The 23617-nt window shown below is 35.1% G+C and overlaps 1 protein-coding gene across 1 annotated transcript in view; it reads right to left on the minus strand.

The window, feature by feature from the left end:
* Cep128 (centrosomal protein 128kDa) overlaps positions 1 to 23617 on the minus strand; it is a 407188-nt gene that overhangs the window by 303314 nt on the left and 80257 nt on the right. The window contains exons 10-13 of the mRNA XM_005390234.2: positions 15862 to 15948; positions 8974 to 9048; positions 6285 to 6417; positions 1395 to 1546 (exon numbers count right to left, since the gene is read on the minus strand). Coding sequence (XP_005390291.1) covers positions 1395 to 1546; positions 6285 to 6417; positions 8974 to 9048; positions 15862 to 15948 — 447 coding nt within the window. The remainder of the gene's footprint in view (positions 1 to 1394; positions 1547 to 6284; positions 6418 to 8973; positions 9049 to 15861; positions 15949 to 23617) is intronic.

The raw sequence follows: 23617 nt of genomic DNA on the forward strand, positions 1-23617 counted from the left end.
GCAAAAAGCTTCTTCACCTCCCTTCCACAGCCAAGCTGAACACACCCACCCAAACTAATCCACAAGAATTCAAACACTTCTCCTAATCTGGGTGAAAACTGACTATTAGGACTATTAAAGTTACAACAGAGGAAAGACAGGCTTCTTAAATGAGAGCATTATTAGGTTACTTTGAGCAAATATTTTAATGCCCATGTATTTAAGGCCTTTTTTTCCAATTTATACTACAAATAGTAATGAAAAGAAACCATAGGAAAGACAGAAAAAGAGGGAAGACTAACATGTCCTTAAAAGAATAACAAGCACAGGGGGCCTTTTATAACTTTCATTCATTACCAAAGTTTTTCAAAATAGTTAACTTCAGCAAGATAACCATATTTTAGCATTTTTATCAGCAGGATCCAGAGTTAAAATAATATCCACGATGCAAACTTTAAAAGTCATATAATTACCACTGCTCAGAGAATATTTCTGATAAGTATTAAACATATAGAAGGTTTTATAATGAGTATGTCAATATTTCATTATCTATACAATCTGAGTCTTGAGCAAAACCTAAAAAGACATTTTCTACTGACATGCTGATAAGATGAAAGAGAAACTCAGACTAGAATAACATCAAATATTTTCTTCGGGTTATATAAAGTTCGGTACTGTCAACACCAATTTTCTACCTATCATTATAATTTTGAAAATTCTTCAAATGCAGCAACTTATTACAATCAGAACACAACTGCACTAATAACTAAGGAAACATTGATACATATCTATTTCCAAAAGTGTCATCCATATTTGATCAAATTTGCATAATTATAATTATAATTAATTTATTTCCTTTTATGAAGTCCTTTCCTTTGATTTTTAATATATTCTGATAATTACCTCATTTATGCTAGTTATAAAAGCCAAGCAGGAAACAGCAGATGCCTAGTAGTACTACATTCATGGTTACCACATCATTCATGAGCACTATGCACCCCTAATTAATGGAGGGCCTCACAATCTGAAAACCTGTATAGTCCCAAAGAAAAAATGCAGTAATTCCTTTCTGCCAGTTTCACCCCCAAAATAAATGACAATTCACTGTTCAGAAAAGAAAGTCCCTTCATCTATAGAAAGGGCTCAGCTGCTATCAGAACAAAAATATCTTGAAGCTTAATAACAGTGGAAGATTTCACTATGAAATAATGAAGGAAAAACAATCCAGATTCCTTGCTTTGAACTCAAACGAAACAAAAATGAATCCACAGGAATTTTGATATAGGTATTAACATAACTTTATATTATCTATAACTAGAGATCACAAAAATAATCTTTATATTAAACTTTCATTAAATAATTGTGCTAAATGAAATTGCAGTCTTTCACATACAGCTTAAAAACAGCAAAGTCACCTCTATTTGTGCTGCCAAATTTGCTTTCTCCTTGTCTTTTCGCTCCATGCACCGCTTCACCTCCTCTAACTCTGATGCCATTGCGCTGTAGTTCATCTGCACTCTCAAATCTGACGTCTGCTTCTCCAGATCCTGTTTTTCCCGCTCTACCCCTTAAAAGAGAAAATGTAAAGTTCAGTGGTCATTCTTTATTCACACAAGAATGTACTTTCAGAAGGTACTAAGTCCTGATGGTACTAAGCCTTAATATTCTATCTAAGGTAATTCAACTACTCACACTCTCACTCAAGATATTTCAGACATTGCCAGTCTAGTGTCATACAGATTTCAAAGACATATATATTACTATGTAATTCAATATTATTCTATTTTGGTACAAAAATTTTAAACATTATCTACTTTCTAGCACAATTTATTTCAAGAAAATCCTATAAGTTTTCATTTTCTTCACATCTCTACCACCAAACTTTTAAATAAAAATACTGAAAGAATTTTCAAGTAAGCTATTATACGTATCTGAAGTTACTGAAGCTTACATATGAAATAAATCCTTTTTTTGCAACAGAAACAACACATGATGCTTCTAAATATCTGAACATCTTGGACTACAAGTTTGTTACTTTTAGTAATTTTGAGACTATTACCTGGAACTATACTGAACAATGTAAACTGACTTGGAACTTAATTCAACAGGAAACACTTGCTCTATGATGCACAGGCTCTATAATATCATATTCTTACAATGTAAAGTGAAGTATAAAAACCCATCTTCAATGATCTTGCATTACACGATCACAGACAAGACATATAAATAAAGTAATTCCTTTACTCCAACATGTCAGCAACTGTAATATATACTATCAATCCAAAACTACCATTTTTCCAGCATTCCTTACAGGACAGAAAAGAAAGAAGACAAAACTATCAATTCAAATTTATACATCATTCATAAAATATATCCCAACTTCAGCAATATTAAAGTGCTCAAGATTGTACCTTTGGAAATGGAAGACACACAGGCTTTTCAACAGTATGAGACAAGCACTGACAGACACAAAAGCATTATGGGGAAACAGTACAAAAGACTGTGATTAACTCTACAGTGAAAAACTAGACTAAAAAAATTAGGGACTAAAATACATTTTAAGAATGAACACAGGGGCTGGGGATTTAGCTCAGCGGCAAAGCGTCTGCCTGGCAAGCGCAAGGTCGTGAGTTCGGTTCCCGGTACCCAAGAAAAACCAAAAAAAAAAAACAAACAAACAAGAATGAACACAAAAATTTCAACAAGCAAAAGGATGGAGCTGAGCTATTATTTTAAGGAAAGGAAATATTATAAAGCATAGAGATACAAAACTGGATTTAATACACACAGTTGTTCTACTTGGCTAAGACAAAAAATGAGGGTGGGAAGAGCGGTGGCCAGAAGATTGTGCCTTGCTAGGAAACTTAGATTTTACCCTACAGACCAAGGGTTAGCAAACATTTTCTCTACAGGGTCAGGTATTTTACCCATCTACTTGCTGCTCTCTGTCACAACTACACAATTCTGCTACTGTATTGCAAAAGTAACCTAAACAATGAGTAAATGAATGGGAATAGCTACGTTCCAAAAAGTTTATTTACCAAGGCAAACAGCAGTCTGGACTTGGCCCACAGGCCCTACTTCACCCACTCCTATTAGGTCTCTAACTTGAAAATATACATATTTGTTTATGTATAAATGTAGCTATTCATTTTATAAATATATGTAGCCACTCATTTTATAAACATGTATTTCATTTTATAAATATACGTATACATATATATAACTTGTCTCAATAGTAGGTACATAATGATATTCTATGATATATATACCACAAATATGAACATGAATATATATAAATGAATATATATAAATATGGAGTTACAAATGTGTGTGTATATATATACACATACACACACACACATATGTATGCTTTAGGAAAGCTATAATATTTGGTATAGAGACATATAATATTGTATATTTCATAACATATATAAACATAAAATATTAATACAGAGAAATATACAGATATAAACACATATATCACATATGTTATGGCTTTTGTCTAAATGTGCTCCAAAGCCTCATGTTGTCATAGGTGGGGATTTTTCAGAGGTGCTTGGATCTAGAGTATGTCACTGGAATTGACTCATGGTGCAGTGCTAGAATCAAGGGCACTAGGATTAAGGGTATGAGGGCTACCCACCCTAAGTAGACTGTATGACATGTAAGAGATAAAAGGAGCTTTGTTCCTTATTGCTTTGCTACCTTCTGCCCAACATGAACTATTTCTCCTCTGCAATACCACCCTGCCATGGAGCCAGATGACTATAGACTGAAACCTCTACAAACTGTGAGCTAAGTAAGCCTTTCCTCCTGGATGTTGGGTATTTTGTCTCAGCAATGAAAAAAGTAACTAAAGACAACATGTAATGAAAAATTCAGCAAAATTGAAAATACCTTCATGTTTAAAATATAAATAAGTATTACACATTCATTCTACATCCTAGATTATCTCATACTGCAGTTTAGAGAACACCGAAGTACAGGACAGCAGTTAAGAGCTGAAGTTTGGGGGAAGAACAAACTTAGGCCGGTGCTATGATTTAAGTGTCCCCTCTAATACTGAAATTTGTCACTGTAAGAATATTAAAATGTGGTATTTTGAAAGGTGATTATGTAAGAGGGCTCCATCCTCATAGACTAATTCATGCCATTACTGTAGGAGAAGTTTAATTACCATGGAAGTGGCTCTGTTACAAAAAATCTCCCACTGGGTCTTTGGCACTCTGACTGTCATATACCATACACAGGCTTGCATTCTCTCCCTCCCTTGACACTCCCTGTCCCCTGTGTTGTCTTGCTCCCACTTTCTTCCTCTCTGGAGAAAATAAACAGGAAACAAATATAAGGTGATATAAAATATAATTAATGCCCACAGTTTTTAAAATTTATTACAGTAAAAGACACATTGCCGGGGCCGGGGGTATAGCTCAGCGGCATAAGCACCTGCCTGGCAAGCACAAGGTCATGAGTTCGATCCCCAGTACCAAAAAAAAAAGACACATTGCCATTAATCCCTCTCAAAATACTCTCCTTCCCTTCAGACACACATCCCCTCACTCCTGTCCCTTTCTGAAGCTGTTCTAGATGTCTTCATTTTGTATTTTTAGTTGTGCTATCCTAGCTATGTCAATGTCCTGATTCAACTCAAATTTTTACCTTTCATGGTCATTTTGACTTTGGGGAAGAGCCAAAAGTTGCACAGCACCAGTGAATAAGGTAGAACCCATGATGCTCTAATGATCCTACCTTTCCACTGGCTAGCACTCAGGAGCAGCAGTCACTGAGTATTTTTTAACATATTTTGTAAAGACATTGAGAAAAGAAAATTTCTGGAACTACTTCAGAGAGGGGTAAGAATGATGGATAAGTGTGTTCAAAGCAAGGAACACTCTTATGGTAGGTGGGGGGTTAGTGGCAAAGTGTCATTTACTGTAATAAATCTTCTTTAATTTAAATATTTACCATGTGTTCAATCACCCCTGTAAGTAATTAAAAGATTCCTTTGACTTTGACTGAGAAGCCCAATAGTAAACCAAGCAAAACTAACTTTAGAAGCAATGGTAGAACCCATTGTACAATCAGCAGAAGAGAAGAACAAACAGTAGTTAAGGTGTTCAATGACTATGACTTCTCTGGTAAAACTATCCTTAAATAATTCAAGTATTTTATAAACATGAAAAACTGGAATTGTTCTTTATCACACAGTAAGAGAAACTTCAGGCAGACTTTCTAAAATCTTGATAAGTATAAGTAAAGTTAGATTTGTCTATTCCTCCAAAATAATACAACTAGATTTTTATGAGGTATCAAAACATATAACAAATATCACTGAATTTTTCCCAACAAAATGAGAAGTCCTAGTCCAGCTTTATGAAAACTGAATAATCTAACAGCTAAGAATTTTACTTTTAAAATGGACCATATTCAGTGTCAAATGGTATCTAAATTACAATATCACAAATATATTAGGATAGCTTTGAAAAAATTTGCCATTGATTGAAAATTTGCCTGGCAATGTGGAAATTAAGGCAATATGCTGTATTGCTGGGAAAATATTTAACTTCCCTGAATTTAATTGTACACCAAATGCTTATAAGAATTTCTCCATGTTTCAGGGGTGTAACCTAGTGGTACAGCATGTGCTCAGCATAAGCAAGATCCCTGGGGTTGGTCCCTAGCACCACAGTACAAAAACAGAGTTTCTCCAATATTTTGTCCATTTGAGTAGAAAGGCTCATTAATAGAATAAGTTTCAAGCTAAGTAATCTAAACTTGCCTATTAGAAACCACTTTAATATCTAAATATCACTATTTTTGTTAAACCTGAACTTTCAAAAAGAGAAAAACAACAGTCATGAAATTCTACAATCTAAATCAGTATCTCCACTGAGAAGGTATACAAATATAAAATGTTCCTAACCAACACCAAAAAAAAAAATTTCGTATCTCTAGATAAAAAAAAGGTAGGATCTTACTTTTAATTGTTCATACATAAAAACATGATAAGAAAAAGTGAAAATAAATGCATTTACAATTTAAGTGCAAAATAAACACATACACTTGGATAGGAATAAGAAAATGGAAAAACTTCCATTATTATCTTTGCACACTCGCAGAGAAAGCCCCAAGATGTAAGCAGGTCTGAAAACTGAAACATGTTTATAAATCCAGCAGAAAGAAATTACACTTGGATGTTAATGACGATCAACTTGTTGGGAAATTTTGTAGTAGATCAAGCAAAACATTAGGAATGAATTCAGAGAATGAAAAACCCACACAATTATGAATTAGAATAATACCTCTCCTAAATCTCCAGTCATCTCCTTCTTCACCCTGATAGATTGACTGCTCCTTGGCAATCTGGGGTACTTGATGTTGTAAAATCTTCCGATCACCTTCTGCTTTTGTAAGTTGTGTACGCAATTCTTCTACCTAAATGCATTTCAGTCAAAAATCAAAGTGTTATCAGTTTTCAAAAGCAGGAGAAAAAGATAAAACTTAAAATCTGAAAGGTACAATAGATATTGTGAAAGGGAAAGAAACTGCTCAAAAGGAAAGAACAATTCAGATGAGGGAAAGGAGAAAAGATAAAAGGGAGGGGAGAGCCAGGTGTGGTGGCTCATACCTGTAATCCCAGCATTAGGGAGGTTGAGGCAGGAGAATTTTGTGAGTTCAAGACCAGCCTGGGCTAAAAAGTGAGCTCAAGGCCAGCCTGAACTGCATAGTGAGACCTGTCTCAAAAAGACCAAAAAAAAAAAAAGACAGAAAAAAAAAAAATATATATATATACACAAGACAGCTAATTGTACTACTAATTTCTATTGATTTATTGAAAGGAACAGTTCGTGCTTAACTTTTTCGAACAATTTTGCATGTTTATATCTGGTAATCTGAACAACTATTTTGAAGACAACAATATGCAACAGAATGACCATTGTTAAATTCATATCATCTTGTTTTTTGAAACTCTGCATCATTTCTAATTTTTTATTCTCTTTAAAATGAAAAAATTATTATAAATTACTTCTCTAGGGGAAAAACATTTATATCTCATGGACTATTGCAGACAAAAGCTGAAACCAAGTCAATCTAATGTCCTTGCTACACACACAGTGGAACAGCCTCCTGCTCCATTTTTTTTCCTTTATTAATACGTTTGCTATACACAGGGATTACAATCATCTTGGAGAGTTTGTACATGTGTATATATAGTCCTTTTTACTTCCCCTTGTCCTCTCCTCCTTCCCCTCACTTCTAGTTCCCCTTCCCATTTGTAAAGAACCTATTGTCCTATTTTATATTATCTATCTTTAATTATGCTCTTTATTTTGGATTTCTTATATAAAAGAAATCATGTGATATTTGTGCTTGTATGTCCGGTTTATTTCACTTAACATTATGGTCTCAAAATCCATACATTTCCTACAAATAACTCAAATGAATCCTTCTTTATGGCTGAGGAATACTCCATTGTGTACCTATGTCACATTCTGTTTAACCATATAGGCTACATCCAAGACTTAGCTATTAAGAGTTGTGCTGCTAAAAACACAGGTAAAGCATATATCACTGAAATGTGATGTCTCTTTGGGGGAGATATCTAGCAGGGCTATCCTGCTCAGTTTTTCATTCTTCCATGTGGAAAGTGTCTTTTCCTTCTTTGCATCAATACTGACAGAGAATTTCACATCACTTTGTTTTGTTTGTGATGCTGGGCATTGGACCCAGAGCCCTGCATATGCTAAGCAAGCACTCTACAGCTGAGGTACATCCTCAGACCAGCCAGGCCTTTTCAAATCCCTCATTGTGATCTCAGTCCAGTCCACTACATATTTTTCATATTTTATTTTCTTTCACATGAACACAGTCAGCTGGTTGTTACACTCAAGGGAAGTGATCATGGTTTAGTATATTTTGATATCAAAGTAGACTTCAATATAAATAGGGAATAGATGCAGTTGGATAAGATATGAACTTCTGAAATCAGGATGTTTTATTCATCTTTATATTTCTAAAAAGAAAATTAACAAACTGGCCATGAGGTAACAATGACCATAAATGACTTAGCCGTAACAAAAAGATTCCGTCTTGCTTCAAAAACTGGCATTAGGCATTATACTCAAGAACTCCAAACAAATCAGAATGGGAATACAAATCTAACTTTCAAAAAAAATTCTGAATTCTGCCAACATTGATGCATGTGACCCACTGGCAGCAGAACAAAGTCAATGAACATTTTTAAAGGTTTTACAAAACAGGTGCTGTGGTATATTTTCAGCAGCAATTGTCAAAATGCTAAATTCCTTCTGAACATCTATGATGCCTGACATCGTTGCCTCCAGAGCATATTATGTGGGTGAGTTATGCAACACGCATCTCAAAACAGAAGGCACAATTGTGCTTTGCATTAAACACAGACAAAAACACATAAAAACCCATATACCGTTATCCAATGTATGTAAGATGGCTAAAGTTCTCAGATGAACCACACTCCCATTACAGGCTCATGGACTTCAAAACATTATCCTTAAAAATTAAATCTGATCCTTGCTTAAAAGGAGCCAGGTAGCATCTTGAAAACATGAAATAAAAGGCAATGGTGTAATCAAAGTAATTTGAACGAGCAAAGGGCTGTTTTATGTACTTCAGTTCCTCCTTTATTCTCCACTGCCTCCTTGAATACAATTAAGCTCCTGGGAAATTTTTATCTTATGCATTCAGTCTTACTTTTACACTGCTCATGCTAAGAGAGATAAGTAGTAAGATGGAGCAGCAATCGTCAAGATGCGTTGTCACTGTGGGAACTTGGATTAGTGTTTTGTATGAGCTTTCCTGAATCATCTTTTGCCTATGTGTGCTAACGTAAGTTCCCCAGGGAAAAAAATTCTAGACCTGGTTTCTTTTTCACTTCACAAAGACAGTTAAGAGAGAATAACATGCAATCCTGATTTTATGTAAAAGCAGACTGTCATACTTGCATAGACTTACCTGATGCAAAAGTACTTCTCTGCTGTCTTCTGACTCATTCAACAGCCTGCGAGATAGCTCCAATTCCTGTTTCAGCTGGAGTTTCAACAAAGGATTCAAAAAAAAAAAAAAAAAATGTCCAGTTGAACAGAAAACAACTTAAATCGTGTCCCAATGGACAAAATATTGCCAACGAGGCATAACATAGAAAGAAAGCAGCAGAAAATTTTTCAGAAGATATTTACAACCAATATGAAAAGATGACTATCTCACCATAAACATGTATAAATACTCCAATTAAATAACTTTAATTTCATAACATACAGTGTACTAGACCAAGCCGCTTAAAGGTCTGAGATCTGGTCAGTTCCATCTCAACTGTATTCTTATTTGAATCCCTTGAGCCTCAATTCATTTCTAAAATAAAGATTTTATATTAGTCTCCTAAGATCCCTTCCATTTTAAATCATTTAAATCTAAATTCTGAAGCAATTTTTTCCTTTCAATGAGAACATATAATGACAAATGAACTAAATTAGAATAAAAACTGCAAGATCTAATGTTTCAAAGTACATTTAATCTAACTGGTTAATTCTTATATTTCTAATATTTATAAAATATTCCTCAAACTTTTAAATTTCCAGATTTCAAATAAGACATTTAGACTAATAATAATATTGCCACTACTTAAATATCCAAGGAAAGTGTAACTAGTGGACTAAATATCCTATAAAATCTGAATATGCCTACTTTATTTCAAGTTGAAAAATGTAAGGCTGGGCACAGTGGCACACGCCTGTAATCCCAACACTCAGGAGGCTGAGGCAGGAGGATCGTTGCAAGTTTGAGACCTGGGCTACAAAGTGACCTCGAGGTCAGCCCAAACTGCATAGTGGGACCCTGTCTCAAAAAGATGAAAGAAAAATGCAGTAATGTGATACAAGTTTGTTCAAAATTTAGAGCTTCCACATGCTATATTTTGTTTGCATTTTGTAACAATAAATTTGTTTTATAAAATCACTAAGCTATATTAAGATGTTTGTATGTGCAAGGATTTTACGGGTCATCCTGAATAATTGCATTTAAACAAACTGTTGTGTACATATTAATCTTTAAAACCTGTACATATGGTAGATGTGTCTATCAAGGAAAATGAAAGAGCAACATGGCAAGAGAACAGCTCTATTTTTTGATAGTGGCAGTGTCACACGAATCTACACATCCCATAGAGGTGACCAGAACTACATACACAGACACATACCATACATACATGTTCAGAAAACAAGTAAGTACACATAAAACTGGCAAAATCTGCATAAATTCTGTGATTATACCAATGTCAATTTCCTGGTTTTGATACTGATGGCAATTATGCAAAATATTACCATTAAGGGAAACCAGGTGAAAGGTACATGGGACATCTCTACACCTTTTGTTTTGAAACATCCTATGAACCTATAAATGTTACAAAATGACTTTTTAACAGTTAAATATTTTTTACAGAAAACTATGCATGTGGCCCATAAAATATATGTCATATTCTTTAAAAAGCAAAATAAAGCTCAGGCTATTAACAGGTATAATCCCTATGTAAAACTGGCAGTCTCAACTCCCAAAAGCAGACTTGAAAACCTGATATGCCTGGCTCAAATCAAGGCAGCAGAGAAGCAGTATGTAAATATACAGTTGGTGAAATAAAATACAGGAAGTTAAAAAAAAGATACGAAGTCAAGAACAGTAGCAAATTTTTACTCCATGGTTCCTTGCCTGGGGATCACCCTTCAGTCTATGCATCTACAAATTAGGGAGGATTGTTTGGCCTCTGAATTCCTTCCTAATTCTAATGTACTGGTCTGGACTACCCTGTATGTGCTTTAAAGACATAAATATATGTCACACATTCTTAATTTATATGAGCACAGAGGATATTTATAGAACTAAGCTACTAATAACACCTATCTCTGTAATGAAAATAAATATATATCTAAAATATACAATCTTAATACAACAATCACTGTTAATTTCCTATCACTGTCTGAATTTCAGTACTGCTTGTATTGTTCTTGTTATTTTGTAAATGTGCGTTTGTTAATGTTTTCATTCTTTTACTTTTCAAAATTAAAATATATATATATGTATATATATATATAGTCTTCTAACAATGTCTTTTTAATACTGCAAAAAATCAAGTCCTTTAACTACAAAGAAAAGTTTAATTCATCTCTGAAAAAGGACAGTAGCCAGAGATAACAAGGTGACAAATAACCTGTGCATGTGTCTACGCAGTAAAAGGCAACAGACACATAAAACCAAACTAACATCAAAGCACAGAGACTTTGCTAAGATCCAGCAAATAACCTCAGGCACATGTTTCTAGGCCCTTGAGACTTCTGGAAAGATGGGACAGTGAAGAGCAGCAAAGAAAGAGCTTCTCTCCAAGATCTGGTGTCCAGACACTGGAATATTGCAACATGAGGAAGAAAAGAATGAGGGAAGTGGGTCTCCAGGACCCATGAAGAATCTGAAGCAAGAATTGAGGCCTACAGGGAGAGTGAAAAAAGAAACTTCAACATAGACAGAGGTAGCAGGTGGCAGTTTCACCAAGCCCAGACTCACTGTGTGGAAGGGGAGGCTAAAGCCTGCAGACAAACAGTGAATACTGATGACCCTAGAGGACTCCACTCAGAAACGCACCAGTGGAAAAGAGCAGCGGACTGCAGTGGCTGGTAAGTTATTTGGGCTCAGATATCCTGCAGGAGAAGGTGACTGGCCAGGAGCCATCTTGGAGAGGGGCCAGTTGAGCTTGGAACTCAGAGCAACTACTGGTTCTATCCAGCAGATCCCAATGCAGTTCAGGCCAGCTGGAGTCACACAGACTGCTGCAGGCTGAATGAGTCTGGTTCCAGCCTCACTGCCAGAAACCAACCTGAACTTCAGTGGAATAAAGGTGCAGGCTTGCTGGGATAATCCACTACCCACCTTAAAGCTACAGCTGGTTTGTTGGATTAATCAACATGGATCTAGACTCTGTCTTCCCACATTGTCTACCAGTGACAGCAGAGACATTTTTTTTTTTATTCTCTTTTTCTTTGTGTATTCTCCCTTATTTTTTTGTTTTGTTTTTTCTTATTTGTTCTTGTTTTTATATGAGTGTGAACATGGTTTCTAGTTCTTTTATGAGTTGTTCTGTTCTATTCTGTTTTTGTTATTATGTCTCCTTTCTCTTTTACCCTCCAGTCTTCTTCAGCAGTTTCCCAAGGTTTGCATAATCTTCCTTTGTTCTCCAGCCTTGTTTCTAACCTCTTCCTCTTTTTCTATTTCTCTATTTTTTCTCATAACCCCTTTTAAATTTTTTACCTCAGGTTAAAATTGGCATATGAGGGCCTATTTACTACATACAACTTTCTGGTTCATTTTAGATTTTATTCTATAACCGCAAATCTAGTTCAAACAGTTAAAGGTGGCAAATTAATAGTTACCTAGGTTTGTCAATTTCCAGGCTGTGTTTGATACTACTGTTATTGCTGATGGTACCACTTTAGCCAAAATAACGTACTTTTTCTAAAAGTTGTTCTTTCTGGTATACAACAATACGCAATATAATAACCATTGCTAAATTCTGATCATCTTGTTTTGAAATTGTGTATTGTTTTTATTGTTTATTTTAATTCTCTTTAAAATTAAAAAAAAAAAAAAAAAAAAAAAAAAACACTGAGATTGACTAAGGGTCATAAAAAAATACTATAGACCAGTACCAAAAAAGCAAGGGCTGGGCCAAGTAGTCAGCAACTTTCCATTCCCAATAAGTTGAAGAGGCAGGATCTTGCAACAGACTCAAAACCCAAAAGCCAGCTATACCCAGAAGACAACTCTGAGAAGTAGTCATTTCCTAAGGGTTGTAAATACTAGCAATAAACCTATTCATCACAGGAAATTTACAAGCATCAATCCAGGAATTAAACTAGAGAAATAAAATAAAAATAGAAAAAGGGAAGACACTTTGTTATGGTTGATACATTGTGTCAACTTGGGGAGTCTAGAGGTTTGCCTAAGTGACTCAGCAGGAAGCCAGGGTGCTTACTTTGTATACATCCTGAGCCTGTGGAAGAGGAGGGCAAACATTATGTGAGAGCTACACTCCCCTTAGGTGGGGGTAGTCTGTTTACAAAGTAAGGCAGGGAACGCCATTCCTCCCATTTTGCTCTGGCTGTTTGCTGTCCGGCTGCCATTCCCCCTTTTGCTCTTGTTGCTTTGCTGTCTTCTGCCTCGGAGCCAGCCAAGTATGGACTGAAACCTCCACAAACTGTAAGCTAAATAAACCTTTCCTTCCTTCATTTTGAACACTGGGTATTTTGTCTCAGCAACGAGAGAAAAGTAACTAAGACACACTTAAACAACATGCAAGCCCAGACGTTTAGCTCACCAAAGGTTAAAACCAGGAGAAAATGCAATGGAACAGTCCTAAAGCCACCCACTTGGGTTTTCTAAAGTGGTAACAGCAGAAGTAACAAAGAAAATGAATGAAGCTCTAGAAAAAAATCAAATCAGAAATAATTTCTCAGATAACTAGAGATGGTGATCATAAGGGAAGACATATTTAGTGACTTGAGAGGAGATACAGATTAAAAAGAGGAGCTTAGGAAATTGATGGAAACTTTGAATGCCCACCACACGAAAGAAATGGAATCCATGAAACAAATTCAAAGAGATATCAAGGAGATTAAAGATTCTGTTGAGAGATATTCCGGGGATATAGCTCAGTGGTACAAGCACCTGCCTGGCAAGCACAACATCCTGGTACCAAAAAAAGAAAAAAGATTCTGTTGAAAGTACACACAGCAGAATGAGCCAATGTGAGGAGAGGATCTCAGATATAGAAAATACGATTGCAGTTGATGATCACGAAAATAAGATTTCTTAAAAATACCAAGGGACCACAAGAAGTCGATCCAGCAGCTGCTAGATGATGTAAAGAAGAATAACATAAGACTGACTGAAGTCAATGAAAAAGCAAGAGCCAGCAAAAATGCCATAAAAAACCTGATCACAGACATCATGGTAGAAAATTTCCCTGGTAGGAAGAAGAATTTGACATACAGTAAGTGAGGCACACAGAACTCCAATTTGCCATGATCAAACAAAAATCTACAGCAAGGCCCGTAATAGTCAAGATTCAACAAATTCAACACAAGAACTGAATATTAAAACCTGTTAGAGGAAAGAAACAAATCACCTATAAGGAAAAGCCCATCAGAATCACAGAAGACTTCTCAACATAAACCCTCAAGTCAAGGATAGTTTGAAGTGAAATATTTGAAGACCTAAAAGAAAACAACCTGTGACCTAGATTGATGTATCCTGCGGAAAAGGACATTCTTTGATTAGAATGCATTGAGGACACAATGATTTGTTTAACCTTGAGTTTACGATCCTCCTATCTCAGCCTCTTGAGTGCTGGTATTACAGGCCTGTCTCGGATTACATGTGGAAAAGGATAATCCTTTGATTACCCTTGCTAAAACATTTTGTATCTACTCATTAGTACTAGCTGTGCCCTACATTCTCGCTCAATAAATGTGACTGAAATTGGTAGGCAGGGACAGTCCTGGCAGCGGCAGTCCCAGTGGCTGCAGTCCGAGAGGCTGTCAGCCCCCTGATCCCAGACTTTTGCCTCTCTTGGTTTTCTTGTCTCTTTACTTTTCTCATTCATCCACAGGCACCTCGTTCTCAGGATCGGTTCACCCTAGAGAGATAGGGATGAGTACTCCCACAGTATCCTGCAAAACTATTTTTCAAAATTGATAGAGAAATGAAATATTTCCATGAAAAAGAACACTTGAGGAAATTCATGAACCCAAACCAGCACTCCAAGGTGTTCTGAAGTACATTCTAGAAAGAGATAACAAGAATTACAACTCCAAAAATTCCAACAGAAGGAATCCACCAGGTAAGGGAAGCAATTAAACAGAGGGGAAAAATAAGGGAACCAACAACAGAAAAGTAACATGACAAGGAGAAATCAATATATATCAGTTATAATCATCAATGTGCATGGTGTCTCAATTCACCAATCAAAAGACACAGACTGGTCAAATGGATGAAGAAGCAAGATTCAACAATGTGCTGCATACAAGAAACACATTCAATACAAAAAGAAGTTCATAGACTTAAATGTAAAGAGTGAAAAACAATACTCCATGTGACAGGAACCTTGACAAAAAGCAGGGGTAGATATATTATTTGCAGACAAAGTGAATTTCAAGCCAAGACTGATCTACATCCTTGTAAAGTGAACAATCCAAGAGGAAGAAATAACAATCATAAATACATATTCACCAAATACCAGTGCACGCAACTATATAAAAACAAATATTAATGGACATGAAAAAACAAATAAGCACTAATACAACTGTAATGGGTGATCTCAATACTGTCATGAATAGATCAACTAGATAAAAAATCAACAGTGAAATATTAGAACTGAACCAAACTTTTGAACAAATGGATTTAGTAGGTATCTACAGAATGTTCTACCCCATAATATCAGAATTCACATTCTTCTCATCTGCACACAGCACATTCTCCAAAACAGACCACATACTAGCTCACAGAACATACCTAAGTAAATGTAAAGGAATCAAAATTATCCCATGTATATTATCAGACCATAAAGCAAAGAAATTGGAAATCAGTGGCAAAAGAAACCACAAGAACTTCATAAACACATGGAAATTAAATGTATCAAGGCCCACAACAGATCTTACTGACCGCAAACCACATTATTATTTGAAAGATAATATTCAATATCTAGCCAAGAATATAGCTCAGCTGCACAGTGTCTCCCTGGCAAGTGCCAGGTAGTGAGTTTGATTCCCAGTACAAAAAAAAAAAAAAAATTCAATATCTTACTTGACTCTTCTCAGTTTCAGTTTGTCTTAGTTTATTTTTCATTATTCCCTCATTCTCTTCTGTTTTAGCTTCTTGTTTCTTCAATGCCTACAGTGAAAGAGGTAGAAAACAACATATTATTCCAGAATGTGTATAAAACTAAAAGTCACTACTAGGATTTATTAAAACAAGGCTGAGGAAAAAAAAAAAAAAAAAAACAAGTCTGAGGAGTCTACTATTAGGAAGCACACAAAATCTATACGTGAATTACAATCTGTTCCTTCATTGAAGCCGTAAGAATACTTCAATTTCTTGATCTTTCTAATCACATTCCACTAAAGTGTCATTTTCACCCCATCTTTGAGAATCTTATTACACATTTAGAGGGCCTACATAGCTAATAGTTTCCTTGAAAACAAAAAAAAACTTACTGCCTACTAAAACAATATTACTTACATATATAATCTGCTCAACTATTCATATATAACACCAAAACCTAGCCAGCTAGATTTTTAAATTCTAAAAGAGTAATGTTCACACTATAGAAACAAGAGGACATTATTGTGTATATCATCAATACATATGACATTTTCTCTACAACACATAAGTGGCTATTCAAACTATACTTCACGTGTAGAAAAGAAAGCATTCATTTTTACAGTTTCCCCCTTTAATGAAATGGAAAAGAAAAACTTTAATAAAACATGTATTTCTAAAGTTAACCACAAAATTTTGTGTTTTGGTTTATTTCTAAGTTAAAACAGAACTAAATTTAAGGAAAAACTTCTATTAGGAGTTCTCTTTTATAATATGTAAAAGGTATTCTATTTTTAAAAAAAAATTTTGACAAATTTAGTACTTAGACATAACCAGGTGTATATCCACACAAATTAAGAAAAGCTAAACTGCCTGAAACCTTTTCCAACAAGATCAACACAAAAGACATTTTTAAGGAATGTCAAAATATGTTAAAATATACTTTCATAAGTATATCAATCATAATTTCATTAAGTTACATATTCAAATACTTCCTATATCTATTAACTATGTAAAGATTTAGGTTTAGGTTGAGATTTAGATTTAACTATCCTAGGGGCTATTAATATATGCATACATTAGAGATGAGTTCACTCTGCCATGTCTCCTATTCTCATTAGTAAAATAGCAATTAAATAAATAGGTAGAAAAGCATTTAAAAAAATTTTTGATCTGACTATAATACTTTTACAGTCTTTAGTATGTACAGGCATTACTATGTGAAAATATATTAAATAAATGCATGATATGTATTAAATGCATACATATAATCCTTATGATTAATTGCATGAGTCATTATTAAGAGGAATATTGAGGCACACAAGAAGTTAAATAACTTGCCCAAATTATTCACTTAATAATAAAGACAAGATGTAGATTTTGGACCTACCTCTTAGCCACTGAATAGGACTGGCTCTCCATGTTGAAATTACAATATCAACTTTACAGGGTTTAGTCAAAGACTAAATAGTTTGAAACTTCTAAAGCACATGAGTTAATACGCGGCACACAACAAATGCATGATAAAAGTCAACATTTACTATTATTAAAATCATAATTCCTTTCATGTACTTATCAAATGATCTTCATCGTAAGGTAAGTGGAATTTTAACAATATTTCCATATGTGTAGTTTAATCAATTTTAGCTGGTGGGATGTTTATACATTTTTCTCTAATAAAAATTCTAGAAATTTAAAATTTACTGATGACATCTTTATTATTTCCATGATTCTTTGGTCTGTTCCCTACCCAGGGATAGTGTGTGTGTGTGTAAGAGAAACGTGAAAAAAAGGTATAAAGAAGTTAACACTACACTCCTTCATCAATCCATTCTATAAAATTTAGAACTTTCTTTTTCATAACATCATCATTCCAACTTGTCTCGTTTTTTTTAAAGTTAAACATAAGCAGTATCTTTCTTTATAAAACTTTCTCATTGGACTAAAAGTCAGCCTGGGATTTTCCACAAACAGCAGGTTAGAAGGAAGACTTCTTCAGGCAACTGACTAGTTTGATTATAAATTGTCAGCCTCTACATCTAGATTCAAACTCCTGAGCAGAAGCCACTGCAAGTAAGTATACAGTGAAGGCTCATCCACACCAAGCAAGTTCATTAAGGCCACACCATGAAGAAAAGAGAAGGAGTAAGGGCCTCAAAACAAGACAGGATTGTCCCACACACCAGAGCTTTTAGCTTCCAAAGGTGAATTTGAAGTTCATCTCAGAAGGTTCGAGGACCTTCAGCTGATAGGTGCTAAGATGAAATGATCCCTCCTGTGAGATTTGTGGTTTTATGCATGTCTCAGATTGTCTACTTCTCTGTCCTCTTAAATTTAATATACTTATGAATTTAAACCCCCAAATTCTTCAGTGAACAAATTTTTCTAGTTAATAAACAGGAATGAATCCATCTCTGTCCTTTGCCATGATTTCCAAGTATTAAATCAGAAAATGGAAAGATATTTCATACCCTGTTCTTGCATAGACAGAACCAATATAGTCAAAACACCTTTATCTCCAAAACTATTACATAGATTTAATGTAATCCCAATGCCAATCCCGTTCCTCACATAGCTAGAGAAAACAAACCTAAAATTCATAGGGAACCAAAAGAGACCCAGCACAGTAAAAGCAATTCTGGACAATAAGAGCAATGCAGTGGGCATCACAATCCTGAACTTCAAATTATACTCTACTATAAAGCTACAGTGATAAAAACAGCATGGTAGTCACAAAACAAAACCAAAAAAAAAAAAAAAAAAAAATGCAGACTTGTAGATCAGAGGAACAGAACACAGGATGCAGAAACAACCTCAGGCATACTCAGCTACCTTATCTTTGACAAAGAGGCCAAATCCTTTCACTGGAGGAAAGACAGCCTCTTTGCCACACAGTGCTGAGAAACTGGTTACCTACATGCCAAACACTGAAACTAGACCCATTATCTCATACTATGCACTAAACTAAAATCAAAACAGATCAAAGATCTAAATATAAAAATGGAAATACTCAGTCTCCTGGAAAACTAAAGAGGTAAAATTCTTGAAGACATAGGTGTAGGCAAAGACTTTCAGAACAGAATGCTGGTTGCACAAGGAATAATACAAAGATCAACAAATGGGATCACATCTAATTAAGAAGCTTCTACACAACAAAGGAAACAAACAACAGAGTGAGACAACCTATAGAATGAGAAACAATTTATGCAAGCTACTCCTCAGACAAAGGACTAACAACTAGAGTATATGAAGAACTCAAAAAAATTAGATTCCCCCAAATTTAAAGACTCTTAAAATAAGACCATCTGAAATGAATAGACACTTCTCACATGAAAAAGTACAAATGGCCAATAAATACATGAAAAAATGTTCAAAATAGCTGGCCATTCAAGAAATACAAATCAAAACAACACTGAGTCCTTCTTACTCCAGAAAGAATGGCTGCTATCAATAAATCAAATAACAATTTCTGGAGAGGTTGCAAGGGAAAGGCACCCTTCTTCATTGTTTGTGGGAGTATAAACTGATCAATCGCTATGGAAATCAGTATGGAGGTTCCTCAAAAAAAATCAAAACTAGAAATTCCATTTGACTCAGCTACTCCCCTTCTAGGTATCTTCTCAAAAAACATTGTGTCACAGTGATGCGTACATACCCATGTTTATAGCAGCACAATTCATAATAGCTAAATCATGAAAACAACCTGTATTCCATCAACAGGTGAATGGGTAAAGAAAATGTGGCATTTATATACAACTGAGTACTAATCTTCCATAAAGAAGGATAAAACTCAAGTCATTTGCAGAAAAATGGGTGCACTTTGAGACCATAATGTTAAGTGAAGTAAATCAGACAGACAACCTTGAATATAGCATGGTTTCTCTTATATGAGAAGTCCAATATATAAGTAAAGTGCAAAATAAAAGCAACAATAGGAAAAAAAAATGTTATTGCAATCCAGTATGGGCACTGTACCTAAAAGTGTACCTTGATTTAGTATAACTGTCTTGTGTGCTTTTTATGTTTTTTTGGTCTACTAGTCTGGCTGTTAATCTGCACTGATCATTAACTTGATTTGGACTTACAAATAAATGTACATGATAGTGGCAAAAAGAATTTTTTTAAAAAAACAGGGGGTAGGCGGGAAGAGGGGAAAAAAGAATTGAGATGTGTTACATACATGTACCAATTCCCCACAAGGAAACTAGTCATTATGTACTGCAAACATGTACTCATAAAAATAAGCATTTTTTAAATTTTTTAAGATCATACATTTAACATCGAAAAAACAAGAAAGTTATGTTAACACTTCCCAACTGTTTGTTTACTTTCTATTGATTAAACACATTAAAAATCTTTCTATTCATATATAATTGTTACAGTTTGTGTCTGGATGTTCCCCCAAAGCCGCATGGAGTCATGGGGGTGGGCTTTCTGAAGGCAGCTGAATCTTGAGTTTGTGATTGGTTCATTGTCTAGTGCTGGGATTGGGATGGAGTGCTATATCCATTCTACAGTGGGTGGCCTGCATACAATTTAAGAGTGAAAAAGAGGCTTGCTTTGCCCTTTTGCTCTTGCTGCTTTTGCTGTTATCCGCAGCCATGAACTGTTGCCCCTCTGTCACACCACCCTGCCTTGGAGTCAGCTGACTATGGACTCTACAAATTGTAAGCTAAATAAACCTTTCCTCACTTAATTTTGGGCATTGGGTATTTTGTCTCAGCAACCAGAGAAAAGTAACTAAGACAACAATTTTTATTTATTTAAATAGACATCCAAAATAGTCATTGAAGGTTTTATTTGATTCAAAATGTTCTTCATTTTCAAGAGGACTATATATCTAGGAATAAAAGGAAAGTTTCCAGGTCTTTATAGTATAAGTTCCAGAAGGTTAAGCACCTCTTTGTAACAGTGACGTTTTATTTCTAAGACACATGTTAGGTGGTGTCTTGGTTACTTTTCTCTCATTGCTGAGACAAAATACCCAACACCCAAAAATAAGGAAGGAAAGGTTTATTTAGCTCACAGTTTGTGGAGGTTTCAGTCTACAATCAGCTGGCTCCAAGGCAGGGTGGCAGGGCACAGGAGCAACACTTCAAGCAGCAGAAGACAGCAAAAGCAACAAGAGCACAGGAGACAATCAAGAAGCTAAGGAAGACTGGACCCCCCCACAAACAACCAGCAATCAGTCCTTCCTCATTTCCCTTTTATTGTACACAGCCTCAGCCTACCCACCCTGGTGGGTGGTCCTTTACACTCACACCATCTCCTGCTCTCCTCTTGCACAGGCTCAGGCTGAATACAAAGTAAGCACCCTGGCTCCCTGCTTAGTCCCTTAGTTATTAACCTTCTAAACTTCTCAAACTGACACAATGAACAACATCCCACAGCGGGTATGAGCATGTCCTTTTCACCCCAGGATGTAAAACTGCTAAGTCACTTAGCCAAGCCTCTAGACTCAAGTTGACACAATATATCAACCATAACAGGTGGTAAATACAAGCTACTGAACATATGAACAAATATTCCTTTATAATTTATGCCTCTACCTTGCAATTACCTATGTCCTTCAGATACTAGCAGGCTTTTCAGATTTTGCCCATCTTTCTTAATCACTGTATTCTCTAACAGTTTAGTGATGATACAAAATAAATGTTTTGTTTAAATTAAAGAGATGTCCTCTCCAGTTTTCAGAACTTATCATTTTAGTTTTTTTCTTTAGAGGGAAAAAGAAATTCTCTGAATGGCCTTTAAATCTTTTTATTTTCAGGTAATATAAGGTTTATAAAAGAACTATAAAGATAACTCAAAGTTCCCACATTCCCTTCACCAAACTTTCCCCAAAATTATTATCTGATATAACCATAGTACGTTCACCAAAACTAAGATATTATTAAAAAAAAATTAAGCTATTAAACTTTTATCCAAATGTCACTTGTCAACTAACATCATTTTTGTTCCAATATCCCATTCATAATACTATACTACATTTGTTTCCTCCTATCGATAGAAGTTTCTTAGTTTTTCCTTGTCTTTCATATCAATATTTCTGAAGAATACTGGCCAGGTATGTTATAGAAGGTCCTCGCATTTGGGTTTGGTTGATATCTTCCTGTGATTAGACAAAGCTTATAAATGTGGGGGAGGGGAATCCTACAGTTAAAAGTATACTTCTCAGGGCACCACAGTACAGGATCAAGATGTGAAGCTGGAATGCCTGATTTAGTAAGGTGGTACACACTGTCTCACCAAGTTTTCCTGCCTTATAATTAGTATTCTTGTCTTTCATAATATATTTGTCAGCAAATAATCATTAAGCCTAGCACCACTCAAAAGAAGAATTAACCTCATCTCACAGAATATCAACAGTGTTAAAATAGGTTAAAACCACCAAAGCAACTACGTTAAAAGATACTTTGAGAACAGCAAGTATAAAGTTTTACCCACCTATTTAGCCCATATTTTAGCGCAGGGCCAGGCCCATAGTATATCACAGAAACTACTTGCTATTTTGGGGGGTTTTTTTGTTTGTTTGTTTTTCATTTTTCTTCCAGTACCAGGAATCGAACTCATGACCTTGTGCTTGCCAGGCAGGCGCTTTGCTGCTGAGCTAAATCCCCAGCCCCACTACTTGCTATTTTTTTGGCCTAAAAATTTCCCCACCAGACCTTACAGATTCTCACAGGCCAGCCCACCAATAGGTAGAATGGTGAACCTCTTTATACATACTTCAAAATAATGTGTTCAAACCAAAAACATTAACAAATAATTTAGAATTTGCATGAGATTCTCTAAGGGGATACAGCATATTCATCACATCTCCATCAAACATGTCTGTTTTCTTAATTCTCCTGGCCTCGTCACCCACCAAGAAGTCTACTTGTTCTCTCTTCCCCTACATCTTGTCCAGTCTTGGCTGGATTTTTCGGCAGCTTCCAGACCTTCTCCTCAGGCTAGCAATCTTCCTTTCTGATTTAAGGAGTGTTAACTGCCTAGTTATCATTTTGAACATCTAAACTCAGAACACCTAACACCCAATTTTCCTCATCTTGTAGGGAAAGAATTCATCACCTAAAAGGATCCATTCCCCTTAAAGGTCAGCATGGGAAATAATTACCTTCATTTTCATACTAATAGATATTATTCCAATATTAATTTATCATAAGTAAGTAGTATAAATATTAATCATTTTGCTTGGTGTTAAAAAGAACAAAAATCAATAAGATGAACTTCAATCAAATTATTATTTCTACTACATTGAATTATACCAAGTATATACAAAGTCTTCTGAAAATCAACTATTACTTTGAAAATCCAAATTTATATATATAAAATCCAAAATTATTTATACATTCTTCTCTAATAAAAGAATCTTTAATTCTCTTGAATACATAAGAATACACTAAAATAACCTTATATTACTTCTTTTTCCTCACTTTCCACTTTTCAACACCTGATTACATACAATAACTTCTGCTTTATGACTGCTTTTCCAAAATAATACACTTTTCTGTCATGGAACTACTTACTGCCTGAAACTTTAATGCTTTTTTTTCCTCTTTTTTTACTGTGAGGATATGTAAGTCTTCCAAAATTTAGTCACTGAAAACTTAAATTCTAGTTCCAATATCCAATTCATAATACTATACTGCAAGAGAAGCAAAGCAAAAGTGAGGGACTGAGAAGAAATCCAAGCCCAATGACTATACTTCTATAATATCCTCAGAAATGCCATTAAGTC

The sequence above is a fragment of the Chinchilla lanigera genome, unplaced genomic scaffold (genome assembly GCF_000276665.1).
Source record: "Chinchilla lanigera isolate Chin_1 unplaced genomic scaffold, ChiLan1.0 scaffold00037, whole genome shotgun sequence".
NCBI lineage: Eukaryota > Metazoa > Chordata > Mammalia > Rodentia > Chinchillidae > Chinchilla > Chinchilla lanigera.